General features: G+C 40.0%; 1 protein-coding gene across 7 annotated transcripts in view; it reads left to right on the top strand.

Moving 5' to 3' along the window:
- KMT2C (lysine methyltransferase 2C) overlaps positions 1–14,678 on the top strand; it is a 211,477-nt gene that overhangs the window by 144,345 nt on the left and 52,454 nt on the right. For 5 of the 7 annotated variants that reach the window (XM_029077323.2, XM_029077327.2, XM_029077324.2 and 2 more), the window contains 9 exons: positions 2,796–2,924; positions 3,703–3,822; positions 4,824–4,954; positions 6,265–6,445; positions 11,571–11,675; positions 12,028–12,075; positions 13,162–13,299; positions 13,646–13,678; positions 14,047–14,169. In XM_029077323.2, the coding sequence (XP_028933156.1) occupies positions 2,796–2,924; positions 3,703–3,822; positions 4,824–4,954; positions 6,265–6,445; positions 11,571–11,675; positions 12,028–12,075; positions 13,162–13,299; positions 13,646–13,678; positions 14,047–14,169 (1,008 nt within the window). Of the gene's footprint in view, positions 1–2,795; positions 2,925–3,702; positions 3,823–4,823; positions 4,955–6,264; positions 6,450–11,570; positions 11,676–12,027; positions 12,076–13,161; positions 13,300–13,645; positions 13,679–14,046; positions 14,170–14,678 lie in introns of all 7 variants that reach the window. The other 2 variants (XM_029077322.2, XM_029077326.2) reach the window with 2 other exon arrangements.

Below are 14,678 nucleotides of genomic sequence, written 5' to 3'. Positions count from 1 at the left end.
AGTAGTGTGCTGGGATAAAAACAGATAACTAGTTCAAGGGCAGACCAGTATTTATACGTGGTAACCATATGTTTATTGCTACTTTTCTTATCTGCATTTACTGATTGTTGTACGTGAGTGTGAAAAATAAGGAGTGGAATGCCACCAAGGAGCTGAGATTTTGAAAATTATCTTGTCATGTGAGAGATGTTGGCATCTGTCTTGGAAGCTAGGATCTCTACCCCCTCCTCCACTGACCCAGTTAGACCACTTAAGTCCCACTGTGAAAGGAGAGTTGTTTCTTTAGGGAGCGGGACAGGGAATGTAGTTATTTCCTGAATTAATGTTTCTCCTGAGGAAGAAATGTTTTTTTCTTTTTCTCCGAGGGACCACCAATTCCTTCTTTCCCAAGAGTGAAGAACTCTACCCAACTCCCTAAGATAATTATCTGTTCTTTTGCGTTAAAATCTGCCTGTTTATCCTCCCCTCAAAAAGATTCGTTTTAAGAAAGGAGCCTTTTCATCAAGCCCCTTTTCACAAAAATGGCTTTTATCATTACCTGAATTAGCGCTCAGTGCTAACAGTAAATTCTTACAAATCACATGCTTTTTTTTCCACAAGGTATTCTTTCAGTAGCTATAAAACCTTTACATTTTCCAGTTCCTCTTCTTTCATCTGCATTATTCGCCTTGAATTTGCAGGTTTGGACCCCATTTAAAGATTTATCAGGCATTTTGTACTCTCAAAAAAGCTTGTCTCCAGATATTACAGTTTCATTCATTTCCCCTATTTGAGTGAAAAGACCCAAGAATTTGAGCAGCTTAATTAAAAGAGTTAACTGAGAGCTGTCCCAGACTCATAGCTTGAAGAAACCTTGGGGGACACATCCAGTCCTCCCCTCTTTTATCTGCAAGAATCTGTTTTGCTTTTAATGACGGCCTGAAAAGATTTTTCACTTCTTTGAGGACTTATTCCAGTTTCTCTCAATCCTCATTATTAGAAATTTCTTCTTTGTTTCAAGATTTCTGAGATTTCCTCATTAGCCTGTTTTCAGTCTTTGTATAGAGCTTGTACTCATACAGTTCTTTAAAACTCTAACAGGAAAGTTTTCCACAATAATTGTAATTTTCAAAAACCTTAAAATTAGGCCTCATTTAGCAAGGCGGGGGAGAAAGTGATTGGGGCAGGGCAGTCTTCTTGTTCTGCACTTGGGAGAATAAAGCATCTTATTGTAGGAAATATTGGCAGATATATATATACATCTGAAATACATTAACTGGTAAGCAGCCTTCTCGATTAAGGAGGTTAAGCCATAGCAAAATGCAGTTCATTCCATTTTGTCCCCAACTTAGTTCTTGTATGGGGCTAGAAATGGAAACAAGTATGTGATTGGCAGGCAAGGCTCTGTGGCAGTTTCTTCATCTGTAAAATGGGGATTAAATGCTGTGAACCCCATGTGGAAACAGGGACTGTGTTTGACCTGGTTAATTTGTAGCTTCCCTAGTGGTTAGAACAGTGCTTGACACACAGAACCAAATGCTTTATAAATGCCATTATTTCATAACACCTTCCAACCAAGCCAGCCTGCCTTGTAGTCTTTGTAAGTTTCTCCTGCAATGCAGGGGTTGGGAAATGAGACGGTGAGTTGGAGCTGCTGAGTGGTTCCTTCCCTTAGCACCTTGCCCCCTGAGGACTGAGGGAGGAAAATGAGCGAGAGGGAGGAGGAAGAAAAGTAGGTCATGTGATATGAAGAAAATCACTCTTGTCCCAAAGGCCAGGAATACTGCCGGGACTGCAGTCTTTGTGGCACAAGGGCTTGGGGATGTGGTGGTCTCTGGAGATTGTCACCAGTTACTTGGTGATAAGCACCCAAGTGAATAGGAAAGTGGTCTATTGCACAACAGAATTGACATATTTTTGCACTTTGGAAACAAAAACAATTTAATTGTGTAGCTTAGGAGTTAGAGGACCAATGGTATGGTCTAGTCAAGAAATTTGCAGATCTGTAATTCTCTGGGTGAACAGTTGTATATACAGGATTCTCATATATGTGCAGATCAGCTTTTTCAAATATATGACAGCTTTTGAATTATGAGAGTTTTTTCGCATGCCTGTAGACTGTAAACTCATTATGGGCAGATTGTGTCCACTAGTTGTGTTATACAGAACAGTGCAGCGCTCTGCCCATAGTAAACATTCAATAAATACGATCGATTCATTGACTGACTTACTCCATGACATTGAGGAAGCTCCAGGCCTCGCCTATGGCACCATGGGCTGTTTGGTAATTCTCAAGAGGTGAAGCTGGGACATTTCTCCTACACTTGACTAAATTCCACTACAAGGGAGAATATCTAATTTTGAACAGAGTTTCCCCAGATTCACTAAAGGGATGCAGCGTGGCCTAGTGAAAAAAGCACAGTCCCAAGAGTCAGAGGACGTGGGTTCTAATTCTGGCTCCACCACTTATCAGCTTTGTGACCTTTGGCAAATCACTTTACTTCTCTGTGCTTCAGCTCCCTCATCTGCAAAAAGAAGATTCAGTGCCTGTTCTCCCTTCTGTTTAGACTGTGAGCCCCATGTGGGACCGAATTATCTTATATCTGTTCCAGCACTTAGTATACTATTTAACACGTGCCATTATTATTAATAATAATGATTATCATTATTCTCATTACTAAGCTGATCCGAAAATAAACATGACTTTAATGGGATTTTCATTTGAAATGCATCAGTGCATGTTATATCGGATTTCAATGGACACTCTCTTTAAACCAAATAAATCTATTTTCCTACCTGATGTTTATGGTTTCCAGAAGGTGATCTGATAGACTGCGAAGGAAAGTCCGATTCTAGTCCTGAACGTGAAGTGGTGGATGATGATACTAAGGGAGCTGAAGGAGCTGACGGAGTCAAAAAAAGAAAAAGAAAGCCATACAGACCAGGTAGCTCAATCAAGTCAGGATTTCCAGAGTTACTGGTGAAATGCTTTGTGTTAAGGGGAGCCAGAAATGCAAATCGATGGGCTTTCTGATTAGTACCTTAAAAGAAGTGGCCCAGCATTCTAGTTCGTTCCAGAGTGGTATCTCTGCTAGATGAAATAACAACATCCTTCAACAGTCCTTCTCTAACCTTTGATATATTTTTTTTTAAACCCCAGTAGGCTTGGTGATGGAGCAGAGAAGAAAAGCCCAAGCCTAGTGTTCCTCACACATTTGAAACATTGTTTATTTAAGACAAATGTTTCTGTGGCCAGTATCAGGCATCCATGCTGATGTGTGAAAATCTGTTCAAAAAATAAGAAAAGTTTGATATCTAATTTTGTTCATAGTTAATGATCACATGGGGAAGCAACGTGGCTTAGTGGAAAGAGCACGGGCTTGGGAGTCAGAAGACGTAGGTTCTAATTCCGGCTCCTCCACTTATCTGCTGTGTGACCTTGGGCAAGCTGCTTAAATTCTCTGAGCCTCAGTTCCCTCATCTGTAAAATGGGGATTAAAACTGTGAGCCCCACGTGGGACAACCTGATTACCTTGTATCTACCCAAGCGCTTAGATCAGAGATCGGGACATAGTAAGTGCTTAACAAATACTGTAATTATTATTAGTAGTAGTACTATATAACTTTAAATATCCAAAAGTAATTAACAAGCAGAGAAGTGTGTTTGTGCTACATTTGTACCATTTTCACTTCATGCTTTTTGTTTTTGCTTTTCTTTAAAAGGCATTGGGGGCTTCATGGTTCGTCAGAGAAGTCGTACTGGCCAAGGGAAAAATAAAAGATCTCTTACCAGAAAAGATTCTTCAGGCTCTGTGTCAGAACAGCTTCCTAACCGAGAAGATGGTGTGTATCGATTTTTATTACCTACATGTTGTCGTCTCTTGGTCCGGGAGCTCATCCAGTTGTAGCTGCTGGCCAAGAGTCCTGGCTACCCAAGCCTTGAGTCCTGGCTACCCAAGCCTTGAGTCCTGGCTACCCAAGCCTTGCCCCATCTCATTTCCCCTCTCTTACCACCTCCTGTGATTTGGGGCTACACGTAGGGGAGGGGGAGGGGAGAAAAAGGGTATTTTAGTCTTAGAGGAGGTAAACCTTCAGTAGGGCTTTGAAGCGGAGGGAATGTGATTGTTTGGCGGATTTGAGTAGAAAGGGCATTACAAGGCCAGAGGTAGGACATGGGCCAGGGGTCGACAGGGGGACAGGTGAGGTCAGTCAATCTCCTTGTTAGATAGGCTTGTGCTATGTGGATTCAGGACCCAAATGGAGATTGCTTCTAAAAAAGTATCTTCCCCAAAACATGTTCCTCCTTAAGAAACTCAAAGCATCATCTCTCAACCATGTCAAGATCAGTATCTGAACTCAGAGTACATTGAGCACAAGCAGGTAATGATGCATAAATAGGAAAGGAGAGAAAAACTGAGAAGCCACAAACGAAACCATTAATTAGCCAGTCATATTTATTCAGTGTTTACTGTATGAAGAGCGCTTGGGAGAATAGAATGACAAAGAAGAAACAGTAGGAGAGAAATGGCAGGGAGATACAAATAGGAAATAATTCCTTTTGCTTCTGGAGCTATAGTGAGCCCACACTATTTCCACTCATGGCCTTTCTAGAAATTCTCAATATTTTATATCTGGTGACTTGTAATGTCACCCATTAGATATTAGTTTTTTACGTTGGTAAAGTGTTTGGATAGGTCTAATGGAGGCTGAGAAGTTCTAAAATCTGTGAACCTGATAGTGCTGGGTGAAAAAAAGTTTGTATATTATTTGTGTTAAATTATAGATTTTTCTATATTTGTATAAAATGTTATTGTACTCTCATTTATTTATAAATGTTATTTTAGGTTGGAGTGAGCAACTACCAGATACACTGGCAGATGAGTCTGTCCCCACTTCTGAAAATACTGAGAAAATAAAGAAAAGATATAGGAAAAAGAAGAATAAGCTGGAAGAAACTTTCCCTGCATATTTGCAGGTAACTTATCTTTCTTTTTTCAATATCACATCACAAAAGTGAAAATCTTGATAAGCTAACACATGGTTAAAGAATAATAATGAAATTATTGGCTTTTGAATCAGGTTTACATGTGCAGGAAATCAACATCTCACAAAATATTGGGTCTTTGTAATACTAATTTGTTTCAGCTTTGCTTTAAATGAATCATAACTGAATTCACTAATTTAAACTAAAATAATTTGAGTAGGGTCTTTGTCCATGAAGATCGCAGAATATCAATGTACATTAAAAGATAAATCAATCTCCAACTTACTCTTCCTCCTTAGTCCTTGAGAGTGTAAGCACATTGGGAGATGAATCAACACCATTAACTAAAGTATTATTAAGTGATTGCTCTGGTACATTATTACCGCCCCTCCCCCACCCCGTGTGTTTAATTCCACGATGTAGTTAAACAAATATGAGAAATAATTGCCCTATGAGGGCTTGACTTCCTCCTCCACAAAGTGGGATACAGGGTTACCGAGATTGTTTCTACAGACCCCAGAACACCTTTCTGGGTGTTTGATCCATTGTTCTATGCTGATTCCATTGGCCTAGAACACAGGAGAAAAAAGTGATTTTTACAAGTGTCAAAATGTTAGTATCAATCCAAGTTAAAACATGTTGCAGTAACTGCCACAAAAATATTGAACTTTTCAATGAAGTAGAAGTACTGATGTGACATTTCTAGGTCTTCTAAGCAGAAACAACAGTGTAAAATATTTCCTCTGAAAATAATTTCATATCAAGATTCTAAACAGTTAAAGCAGAAATTGTGCCTTCTATGTACCATGCTTACATTGGCTATAAAGAAATATTAACTGGTGATGATTATATTAGGGAATCATCTAAGGTTAGTTTTGTTATGTTTTGAACCCTAATGAGCCACCGGTGGTGTTATGACTCTTGATTGTTTTTGAAACTCTAATTGTGCTTTAATTTCCTGTAATTATCAACAAGCCACTGCAAGGCAATTACCTGGAAATCCATGTGATAAACCTTGGGTTTCATTTGCCTTTAATACTCTTTGAATTCAAGATTATGTTTTACTTGAGAATAAACTAAAAGGGTCATCTGTATAAAAAGCCATAACTATGTCTTTGTATAAAACAGTCAAATATTAATGAAGTATAATACAAACTCGCCCTGAATAAGTTACACAATCATTGATTGTTATTTCTCTAATGTTAATGGAATGAAGAAATATAAGTGTTCAATATAAGATTGCTTTTGGAAATGAAGCACAAAACAAGCTGTTGACAGTTTTATATCTTACCTCCATATAGGAGGCCTTCTTTGGAAAAGATCTTCTAGATATGAGCAGACAAAGCAAGCTGAGTCTAGATCACCTCTCAGAAGAATCACCGCAGCTTTCATGTAAAACAAATATGAACACAAATTTTTTAGATACATCTTTGGACCCCCTACTTAGTTCCACCTCAACTCCAGCTAAACCAGGAACTCAAGGTACGTACAAAAATTGAATACAGCAATAATTCAGTCATTTTTGTTGTAGATTATTTCCTTGATCACCTTGGTGTGTGTCTCCTTTCAGAGTTTTGGCTTTGACGCCGTGTCTCTTTCATTTGAGAATAAATGATTCTCATGTAAATGCCCTTTAAGTCTCAAAGCGTATAGTTCAGTTTAGGGTTTTCAGTCCTAGGATTTTTATGTTGGCAACTCCATTTTTAAGTTTGTGGCTTCCAAATTAGTTGTTTTTGAAAGCAAATCCCTAAGACTAAATTAAAAAGAACTCCTTTCCTCAGTGAAAAAGTATTTATACGATAGAAGAATGGTGGTGAATCTCTATAAAAACTACTTTATTATTATGGATATATTACTCAGTTTCAAAACATGATTTGCTGTGGCCCAATTTTCATTCTTGCTACCTATACAGTATCATTTTTGCCCAATTTTACAAAGTTTTGTTGAGTATAATCTAACAGGGAAGCAGCATGGCCTAGAGGAAAGGGAGTGAGCCTGGGAGTCTAATCTTGACCCTATTTGTCTGCTTTGTGACTGTGGGCAAGTCACTTAACTTCTCTGTGCCTCAGTTAATTCATCTGTGAAATGGGGATTGAGACTGCAAGCTCCACATGGGACACGGGGCTGTGTCCAACTTGATATACTTGTATCCACCCCAGCGCTTATTACTATGTGTGACACATAGTAAGCACTTAATAAATAACATCATCACAATTATTATTATTACAATACAACAGACACATTCCCTGCCCACAAAGAGCTTACTATCTAGAAGGGGAGACTGTATAATTAATATAAATACAATTACAGATATATAAATGCTATGGGGCTGGGAGGGGGGATGAATAAAGGGAACAAGTCAGGGTGATGCAGAAGGGAGTGGGAGAAGAGGAAAAAAGGGCTTAGTCAAGGAAAGCCTCATGGAGGAGATGTGCCTTCAGTAAAGCTTTGAAGCAGGGGCAGGCTAATCGTCGGATATGAAGAGGGAGGGCGTTCCAGGCAAGAGGCAGGATGTGAGCGAGCAGTCCATGACAGATCAGCGGCAAGGTTCCATTGAAACAATTGAACTTAATTGTCCAGTGCATATGCTTTTAGGGTAAAACAAATGTTCACATTTATTCTTGAAACTTCTAGGGGATGGGTGAAGTTTCAGAAGACCAAGGGATAACCACATATGTTGCTCCCTAATTATTAAGCTACTGCCCTCAAGACTTAAAACCCAGAAATATGGGGAGGAAGAGATACGTTGGGAGCTAGGAGGAACCCCCTAAAGCCATCTGTCGGACCAGATCTGTAGGTTCCGTTCTCTCCCCTCTTCCCATTTCTACCTTCATCGAGGGATGTGGAGAGGCAGCATTTTTTCCACTGGCTGATTTTCAGAAGGAAAAAAATATCGAGGCCAAGATTGGCCCCACATTTACTCATATATTTGCCCCCTTTTTACATTTTTTTTTGCAACATTAAAATGGGTGGGGCAAAAAGGGGAGCAGGAGAGAAGGAGGGGAGAATGAGCAGAAAGGTAAGAGGACACTTGTGAATGCATATCACTTCTATTGCACTCTCACTAGTGACTCATAAGATAGGCGCTCAACAAATTAACCCCCCTTCTCTTCCCCTGAGTGCCTCTTTGAGTGTGGCATTATCGTGTTCTGACATTTCTCCTCTTACTGCCCTGGTGCATGCATATCTGAAAGAAGTAATTCCCCATCCCCACTTGAGCCTGTTTCTGTTGCGCTACTGTGTTGTGACCCATATACTCTTTCTACCCCAGTGCTTACTGCTATCACTGCTTACAATTCTGTGGCCACAAAAAAAAAAATTGGGCGAGGGCAATTTTACCATGGAGGCAGTCGTGTAAGTCTTTGGAACCCACATTTATAGAGCTGCCCTGTGAGTAGTTGCAAAGAAAAAACATTGAAGTACGAAATTTACCTGACCAATGGAGAGAATGTTGCTGAATGTTGTTAAGCAGTTTGTTTTTTTTTTTTTTTTGCTTGTGTGTTTGGTTTGTTTGTTTTTCCTTTGGGTTATATTAGTGAGGACTCTACTAATATGGTGTGTACCGTGCCTAAATGGAAAAGATTTTCATGTGCGAACATTGTCAAAGTGGTTTTGGCAGTATTTTGAGTGGAATTGCATGTATAATGGCTTAAAGTGAGCTAATTAATTACTTTAGAACAGTATCCCTGTACAAAGAAAATGCTGAAGAAAAATTGATTTAAGATGCCAGAACCTTCAAATGTCAACAGATGGGAAAATAAACTGCAGATTTGACATATGAAGTGATTGGCTCAGAAAAAATATTTTTCATTTTCAAAGAAAACTGCTTGGGTTTGGTGCCTTGGAACCATTTGAGTTCTTCTCCATCATGCATGAAACAGTTATTTTAACCCAATATGTATACATGTATTATTCATAGTCTAACATACTTTCCCAAGTGCTTAGTGTACAACAGTAAGTGGTCAGTAAGTGGTCAATCACTGAAGGATTATTGTCAGAATTATAGGAAATAGTGGGTTTAATAATTACATTGTTAGTAACCAGAAAAGACGTCTCCCTGTGGTGCTTCTTTTTTTTAATCTCTTGCTAAGGACTAACCATACGGTAACCAGAAAGCTAAAAAAAAAAAAAATTGTATAGGAGCAACTAAAATTCCAGTTCTCAACACTTTGCATCTAATGGGAGTACATTTTCTGTATTGTGCCTCACTCTGCTGGAGTGCATAGTTTTACAGAAAATCAATTATTTAATAGCATTAATATCCAAATTTATCAAACTGAGACGTTAGTGTTTCTTCTATAAGCTCGTTGTGGGCAGAGCGTATATCTACCAACTATGTTATATTGTGCTCTCCCCAGTGCTTAGTATAGTGCTCTGCACATAGCACATGCTCAGTAAATTCCATTGATTGTTCATATCACTTTCCTACAAAGCAGGACACCATCTTGCCAGGGTAAGCCTCCCCTTCAACATAACATATCAGCCGAAGTTGGGGAGATTTTTAAATCAACAGTTTTGGAGACTTGTAGTGTAAATAGGACCTGTCTTGAAGTATCAGTCCCAGAATCAATTGATTGTATTTATTGAGTACTTCCAGTGTGCAGAGCACTGTTCTCAGAGCTTAAAATGCTAGTAGTGGTGCTTGGCAAATGCTCAGTGTAGAGTTTATATTCCCAGAGTGTCTGCCAAAGTGGCCTCGGTGACTGATGAAAATTCAGAACCATTTTAGCTAGACCAGTACATAACGTCCAATGTCATTAATGTTTCTAGTGATCACTTTCCCCCATAATATTAGCTGTTCCAATATTTGTTCTTATGGTGGATAGAAAATGGTCTGGTGGCAGAAGAAATGTCTCTGGCCATGAGTTGGGTGTTAAACTATGACTTCTGGAGCATGATTTCTCCTTAACATGAGGTTTATGAAGAACACAGCCCCCGTATTACAGAAGAACTGACAGAATGGTAATTCACAAATAGTGGCAGGAACTCTCCTTTCTATTTAACCTCTTTTCTCCCTCACTCTCAACCTCCAGCTCCCTGTCACTTTCAAAGAGCAGGAGTGAAAGGAGGCGAAATGCAGAGGGGAACTGCTGGCCCTGCTTTTGAAATGCAGTACTAGAGCAGCTGGGAAGGAATATTCTAGACAGTAAGCCTGGTGTGGGCAGGGATCGGCCCTCTTTATTGCTGAATTGTACTTTCCAAGCGCTTAGTACAATGCTCTGCATGCAGTAAGCGCTCAGAAAATACGTTTGAATGAATCTGAAGCTGGAATCCCAGAGATTAGTTGGATCACCTGGCTATCTGACTTGCCCTATTAAACTCAGTTCCAAGTCTTCCAGTCAATCAATCAAGCAGATGTATGTGAGTGCATACTGTGTGCAGAGCACTGCACACTTGGGAGAATGCAATAGAGTTGGTAACTCATTCCCTGCCCACAATGAGCTAAGAGTCTAGAAGGGGAGACAGATATTAATATAAATAAAGACATTACAGATATAACTGTAAGTGCTGTAGGGCTGAGGGAGGGGTGAGTAACGGTGCAGATCCAAGTACAAGGGGACACAAGAGAGTGGAAGAGGAGGAAATGAGGACTCAGTTGGGGAAGGCCCCTTGGAGGACTTATGCTTTAATAAGGTTGTCTTGTTTTTGTCCGTCTCTCTCCCCCGATCAGACTGTGAGCCCGTCATTGGGCAGGGATTGTTTCTATCTGTTGCCAAATTGTACATTCCAAGCGCTTAGTACAGTGCTCTGCACATAGTAAGCGCTCAATTAATACTATTGAATGAATGAATGAAAGGCTCTGAAGGTGGGGAGAGTGATCGTCTGCCAGACATGAAGAGGGAGGGCATTCCAGGCAAGAGGTAGGACGTGGGCAAGAGGTCAGTGGCACGATAGCTTCTCACTGCTGACCTGGGTTCTAATTCTTCCTCCACCAATTTTCTGCTGTATGATCTTGGGCAAGTCATTTAACTTCACTAGCCGCAGTTACCTCATCTGGAAAACAGAGGTGAAGACTGTGAGCCCCATGTGGGACATGGACTGTGTCCAACCTCTTTAGCGTGTATCTAGAGAAGCGGCGTGGCTCAGTGGAAAGAGCATGGGCTTTGGAGTCAGAGGTCATGAGTTTGAATCCCAGCTCTGCCACTTGTCAACTGTGTGACTGTGGGCAAGTCACTTAACTTCACTGTGCCTCAGTTACCTCATCTGTAAAATGGGGATTAAGACTGTGAGCCCCAAGTGAGACCACCTGATTCCCCTGTGTCTACCCCAGCGCTTAGAACAGTGCTCTGCACATAGTAAGCGCTTAACAAATACCAACATCTAGCACTTATTACAGTCCCTGGCACATAGTAAGTGCTTAAACAGTTGTATTTATTGAGCGCTTACTGTGTACAGTGTACTGCACTAAGCGCTTGGGAGATTAACAGATTCCATTAAAAAAAGATAGACAAGATCGAGGTACAGTAAATAGATGGGTATGGAATAGAGGCTTAGAGGTTCAATTGTATACATTTCTTTGTGCTTCTGTTTGAAAAATGTAATTGGTGAAAATTTACTGCTTATGTAAAGAAAATTGCACTAGTCATATTCGTTATTTCTTCTTCAGGTAGTGCAGAGGACCCATTAGCTGATCTTTCAGAGGTTCTAAACACAGATGATGACATCCTCGGAATTCTTTCTGATGATCTAGTGAAGTCTGCAGATCATTCAGGTATGTTTCTTAACTCTTACTTATGTGAAGCTTTCCAGTTTAAAAGAAGTATTTCATAAGCTATACAGCTAATTGTTTTCCTGGTGTGTATTTTCCAAGTGCTGAAAAGCTTTATTTCTGGCTTTGTAAAAACTTTTCCATATTTATCCTTCCAGTTCTTTGCTTCACTGCTCTTGAAAGGAAACGGCAAATTAGTTGCTACTATTGGCTTTCATACTACTAGAATTTGGGGCATGCAGCCGTATATGCTTGGTTTATTTTCTTTCTCTTTTTTATTTCTTTGGTCGTTTTCTCTTTTATTTTTTTCCTTTCTTGTTATAATCATCCATTTTATCTGGTTTGGGTCCTGTAGGTCTTGATTTATGCACTTTCCAGGTTGAGAACTCACCTTCCCCATTTGGTAAGAAAATAAACACAATGGATGAACCATGGCTAGAAGTAGTCCTCTTTCTTAGTGATTTCAGCTGAAACAACCTATACATGCATGCATAAATCTTAGCTTTTCTTTACTGTGTCGCTAATTTGTACTTTCATTTTTCACTCTCTTCGTGTGGTTTAAGTGTAGCGCTATTTGTAACTATATATCATGCACTGGATGAGATTTGGAAAGTAGTTCAAAAACTGAATAACACTGTTGTTTGTTCATAATTCATAATACCAAATCCACATTTTCTTGCCTTTGTAGTCTTCCATAATGTTGTATAGTTCGTAAAGTAGTAGTGCTTTTTTTATTTTTGTGTTAAAACAATAACAGTCTGGTATTTTCCTCAGTGTTTCAATTTTATATTGAATTCCCACATAAAATGCTAATTTGAGACCTAAGAATGCATGTTAGTTTTATGAAGATGGTCCATGTCTGGTGATTTTTGTAATTGCACCATTTATTTGAAGTACTAAAATAGACATTACCCTCAAAAAGACTGCTGCTTACATTATTCTTACCGAATTCTTTGTTAGAGTATGTTGAAATTGTGCAGTTCCTGTTGCACATTTGACCTATCATATGTCTCATTGTGAAAACTTATTGGTCACTTTGCATTCAAATAAGAAAGTCAGTGGAATCAGTGTACAGGTTAGCAAGTTTGGTATTGCATCTTTGCGTATAGTCACCCTAACACTAGGTGAGCAAAATCTTTTTTTCGATGGGGAAGGGTGTGAAGCGAAATAATAATATTTGAGCAGATCCATATTTGAGTACTTCATGAAATCTGTATTGGTGACAATCAAACTACCCACTAAGGGATCATGATATATAGAATACCTAAACTTCCTGACCGCAAAACGACAGCGTTTCAAGCATTCCATACAGAACTACAAGCATTTGTAATATTGTCATCAAAAACACTGCAGTAAATTAACCATTTTAAAACATGGTAAAGTCAAGTGTTTTGGTGTAATGATCTGTGATTAAACTCTTTGTATGTAAATCAGGTTATGTGTGAAATTTGCCCACTGAATTCATTGTTTGACTTAATGTCTTCTTTAGCTGGACTAGATATTGGTCCCATCTCTGATGATCCTTCCTCTTTGCCTCAGCCAAGCGTCAGTCAAAGTTCACGACCACTGAGCGAAGAACAACTTGATGGAATCCTCAGTCCTGAACTAGACAAAATGGTCACAGATGGTAAAATATTTGCCCTACATCTAGGCTTTCTAAAAAACATGAGTAAATACAATTTTCAAAGATTTCTGCATGCTTAGATTTTAAATTAATCTGTTCTCTGTCAAGAATTCCCAAGTCAGTTTTTAATACTCTTTAGCACCCTAATATTAATCAGTCAATCCGTGGCATTTATTGAGCTCTTACTATGTGCAGAGCACGGTACTGAGGGCTTGGAAGAGTAGAGTGCAACCGAGTAAACAGGCACATTTTTTGACCACAACGAGTCGCCAGTCTAGAGGACTTTAGAGTATTTTAGAGTACTAAAATACTGATTTTTCATTTTGCACTTGCTTTTACCTTGGTCTAGGAGCAATTCTTGGAAAGCTGTATAAAATTCCAGGTACGTCGTCCTACTCCTTATCTCTGATAATAATAATAATAATAATGTTGGTATTTGTTAAGCGCTTACTATGTGCCGAGCACTGTTCTAAGCGCTGGGGTAGACACAGGGGAATCAGGTTGTCCCACGTGGGGCTCACAGTCTTAATCCCCATTTTACAGATGAGGGAACTGAGGCACAGAGAAGTTAAGTGACTTGCCCACAGTCACACAGCTGACAAGTGGCAGAGCTGGGATTCGAACTCATGAGCCCTGACTCCAAAGCCCGTGCTCTTTCCAATGAGCCACGCTGCTTCTCTAATGAAAAGTACGTTCTCCCTTGTTGGGTTCTGAAATTCTCAGTTCAATAATACCTAATATTTTTTGCAGAGCTTGGAGGAAAAGATGTTGAAGACTTGTTTACTGCAGTTCTGAGTCCTGCCACTACTCATCCAACCCCACTACCACAGCCTCCACCACCACCTCCACAGTTGATTCCATTGCACAATCAGGGTATGTTTGGGGATTTTTATTTTTTTTTAACTGAGTGTTCTGATTTAGGCCATGTCATATGACAAGTGTGATGTAGTCCCTCCTACCACAAGCCCCCAACATCACACCCCCAACTAAAACTCCCTAGTAAAGGGGCAGGACTCCACCCAACGGGTCCCCAGCGTGAGCCGGGAAATGAAGAGTTCTCTCCAGAGCCATGCCAGGAAACCTCAGAAGTTGCACGGGCCTCCTGGCCCTATCCCTGAGTCACACGGAGACCAGTCACCCAAACACCTGCTTCTCCTGGACTCCAGAACCCACTGACCTTTGGAGCTAGCTGGAATTCTGAGGTCCGAGATCAGGAACCGGAACTTCCCAGTGTGACATTGGATGTTTTCACAGTGCTGGGGTCCCTTCGGTGAGCACTCCTTGCTCCCATACTGGGGTTCAGGGTTTTTATGACTACATACTTGGGCCCTTCCCCCCACCCTCTTGTGGAACACAAAGCCTTGGCTTCAGGGGCTGCTTTT

This window comes from Ornithorhynchus anatinus, chromosome 13 (genome assembly GCF_004115215.2).
Source record: "Ornithorhynchus anatinus isolate Pmale09 chromosome 13, mOrnAna1.pri.v4, whole genome shotgun sequence".
Lineage (NCBI taxonomy): Eukaryota > Metazoa > Chordata > Mammalia > Monotremata > Ornithorhynchidae > Ornithorhynchus > Ornithorhynchus anatinus.
This window is presented reverse-complemented; position numbering and strand designations above follow the sequence as displayed.